The sequence below is a fragment of the Cavia porcellus genome, unplaced genomic scaffold (genome assembly GCF_034190915.1).
Source record: "Cavia porcellus strain 051 isolate PalLab524CR breed Dunkin Hartley unplaced genomic scaffold, mCavPor4.1 scaffold_19, whole genome shotgun sequence".
Lineage (NCBI taxonomy): Eukaryota > Metazoa > Chordata > Mammalia > Rodentia > Caviidae > Cavia > Cavia porcellus.
The window spans coordinates 63915755-63918873 of NW_026947502.1; the positions used below are offsets into that span (position 1 = coordinate 63915755).

The 3119-nt window shown below is 54.9% G+C and overlaps 1 protein-coding gene across 1 annotated transcript; it reads left to right on the forward strand.

The window, feature by feature from the left end:
- Positions 1-333: 333 nt before the first annotated feature.
- On the forward strand, positions 334-2741 carry Gpihbp1 (glycosylphosphatidylinositol anchored high density lipoprotein binding protein 1). The gene is made up of 5 exons (XM_013145695.3): positions 334-562; positions 1108-1210; positions 1585-1704; positions 2126-2239; positions 2331-2741. Exons 2-5 carry the CDS (start codon positions 1159-1161, stop codon positions 2627-2629), a joined length of 585 nt encoding a protein of 194 aa, XP_013001149.1. The 5' UTR covers positions 334-562; positions 1108-1158; the 3' UTR covers positions 2630-2741.
- Positions 2742-3119: the final 378 nt, after the last annotated feature.

The following is a 3119-nucleotide window of genomic DNA, read 5'->3' on the forward strand; positions in this document are numbered from 1 at the left end:
GATGGATGTCCTTCCAGAGTCTGCAGAAATGCCATCAAGTGCGTTTAGCTCCTCATTCCTGAAACACCCTTTTGCTTTCCCCAAGACTCTTGCCAGGTCAAGAGGAACTATAAGTGGACTGGAACCGGTCAGTGCTGATAAGTATTTTCTGAGGGACACTGGGAACTGTTATCAGTGTTATCTATCCTAGCTGCTCTCCTGCCATCTCCTTGCTAAGTCAGCAAGTTCCCTAAAATGCCAGTCACACAATAGAACAAAGCCAGTCAAGGATGTCTCTGCATTGGAGTGTTATCTATAAGCCCCTCCCTATGTGCTGTCGGGGAGTGGAACAGAGTACTAGGAGGCTGTCTTTCAGCAGCCCTCAGTATTTAGTCCTGAGCACTCGCCTGGCTTGTCACCCTAGGACCTCCCCTGAGGTACCACTGCTGAGTACACACACCTCAGGAGTTTTCAGAGCAGCACTGGTATTGAGCACACGCCCTCGTGTACCTTCGGAACAGCACTGTTGGACCCCTGCTCACATCTGCACTTCTTTCATGCTTCCGTGGACCCTTCCCTTTCTGTAAGTATCCATTAACCCTGTTAATGCCTGCTAAGCCTCATCTCTCCCAAGCCATTTCCCTCTCAACAGTCTTCTGCCGCTGTCCCAGCATACCTGGCTGAGGAGGAAACACGGGTGAAATACTCTGAAGGGGAGGATATTTGTTCCTGGTGGGTAAATAGGGTCTGGGATCCTCCTGCAGTTACACAGTTGGGTTCCCCAGGGGAGGGGAGAGTCAGGGCCACTGAACACTAATCCAGCCCCGACCAGGCTTCTGACCCCCACTATGGGGTAACGCAGGGAGGCCCAGGAGCCAGGAAGCCAGCATAGGCAGGTGGCTCCTGAGGCCCGTGCTCACCTTCTGCAGACTCCATCAGAACAGCACAAGTGGACAGGACGCCCTGAGCTAGACACAATGAATTCCCCTTCCCCTCTCCCCACTGGGGGGAAACAGTGTCCCTGGCCTGGTGCCTGCAGCTGGAGACCAATGTGAGGCCCATTGTTTGAGACCAGCCGGCAGGGGCCACAGGAAACCCCCAGCAATGTTTTTTGTCCTGTTGATACAGATCCAGGACACTGCGTAAGGACTGCACGAAGGGACAGCAGTGTCCTGCAGAATGAAGGCACTTGGAGCTATGGTCCTGATCCTGCTACTGTGTGGGCAGCCAGGTGCAGGGATGCATGGTGACCTCTGGTGGGAGGTGGCATAGCCTTGGCTTATGGGGACCCCCAGGGACCGCCAATCTGGGACAAGACATGGGCTTGGGAAGAAGAGGATGAGGCTGGAGTCCCCTGATCCAGGGAGATGGGTGAGGCTGTCCTGGGCCCCTAACATCATTGTGGCCCTAGTGCCAGGCTCAGCCTTTCCAACACTGCAGTGCTTTCAGGGTTCCTGCCCTCTCTTGGCTTCAGTTCCTCCTTCTGGGAAAGGGGCAGGCCTGAGTGACAAACATGGACAGAGGAATGGGGAGCCTGGCACTGGGCAGTGAGTGGGTGCCCTCTGAACGGGTAGCCAAAGTTTACATGTGTCCCTGTATGGACAGGCAGCAGCCAGGCACAGGAGGAAGAGGAGGAGGGTGACAGAGATTCAGACAGCTACAGCTATGATGATGAGGAGGATGAGGAAGAAGAGACCAACATGATTCCTGGCAGCAGAGATAGAGGTACCGGTCCACCCATCCCCGGGCTGCTGGGCTTCCTGCTCTAGGCAAGGATAAAGCAGATCTTCCAATACCCAGACCATGTGATCTGCCGGACACCCGATACCCTCACCCTGCTGGTTCTCCCCTGCTGCCCTTGGCCCCAGCCTGCTCCCCACCTGCATGGTATACCCCTGGGTCCTCATCTGCAAGGTTTGATCAGACTCCCTGCTGAGTCCTCACCGCCCATCTTAGGCAGAGCCACCGAGTGACAAGAAATGAGCAGAAAGTTTCCCCTGTAGACCTGTGCTGACCACTTGCTCCAAAAGCCCTCAGCATAGGTTCCTGCACGCTGGGGTCTGAGGATGTCTAACAAGGCAGGCAAGTGGACCTGGGAAGGCAGGCACTGAGGGCTGTCCTCAGCCTGACCTGGCCTCACCCACAGCACTGTCATGCTATACCTGTCCTTTGCTACACCACGGGGACAGCTGCAACCAGACAGAGAGATGCTCCAGTAGTCAAGACTCCTGTGTCATGCTTGTTAGCCACAGCAACACAGGTGAGTGGACACGGCCCAGCACACATGTACTCAGAATCCCAGCTGCCCTCTGTGTCCCAACCCATCAATACCTGTCCCCACTTCCCCCTAGATTCTGGTCCCCTGACTACCTACTCCATGTGGTGTAAGGACTCCTGCCAACCCATCACCAAGACCGTGAAGGGGACCCAGATGACCAAAACCTGCTGCCACTCACCCATGTGCAATGCCCCACCCTGGCAACACCCCCAAATCCAGGACCCACTGAATGGCACAACAAGCAGTCCCCAGGACAGTAGAACCAGTCATCCACAGGCTGGTGGGTCCCATGCCCCACCAAGCTGCCCCCAAAATGTGGGCACAGCCCTCCTACTCAACCTTCTCACTAGCCTTTGGGTGGTGGGGGCCTGAAGAACCCTCCCTGCCCCTGCTCACACTTGACAAGGCCAGCATTCTGTCCAGCACTTCCGCTTACCCTATCACCAGCTTCAGTGAATAAATTTGGAGTGTCTTTCATAACCCAGCCAACTCTGGACCTCCTTGGGCACCTGTGTCCCTAGGGCCTATGACCTCCAGAACTGCTCACCAGCTCAGCATCAGGCAGAGACGACATTGTATGCTTGGGGTACACCATCCTCACCCTTAAATTCCCAGCATGAAATTCCTCCAAACTCAATTGTCATTTAGCTCAGGTGGCAGCCAATGTGGGACAAAGTTCTTCCCTCACCTGTCTGGAGGGAAAAGAATTTGGGGGTATTGTTGGATTTTGTCTTAAATAGTCTCACTAAGTTTCCCGGGCTGGGGCTCAAAACGGTGATCCTCCTGGCTCAGCCTGAATAGCTGGGATCACAGGGTGCACCACTGTACTCAACTTAGGAAGAAGCTTTGGGGTGAAAAGAAG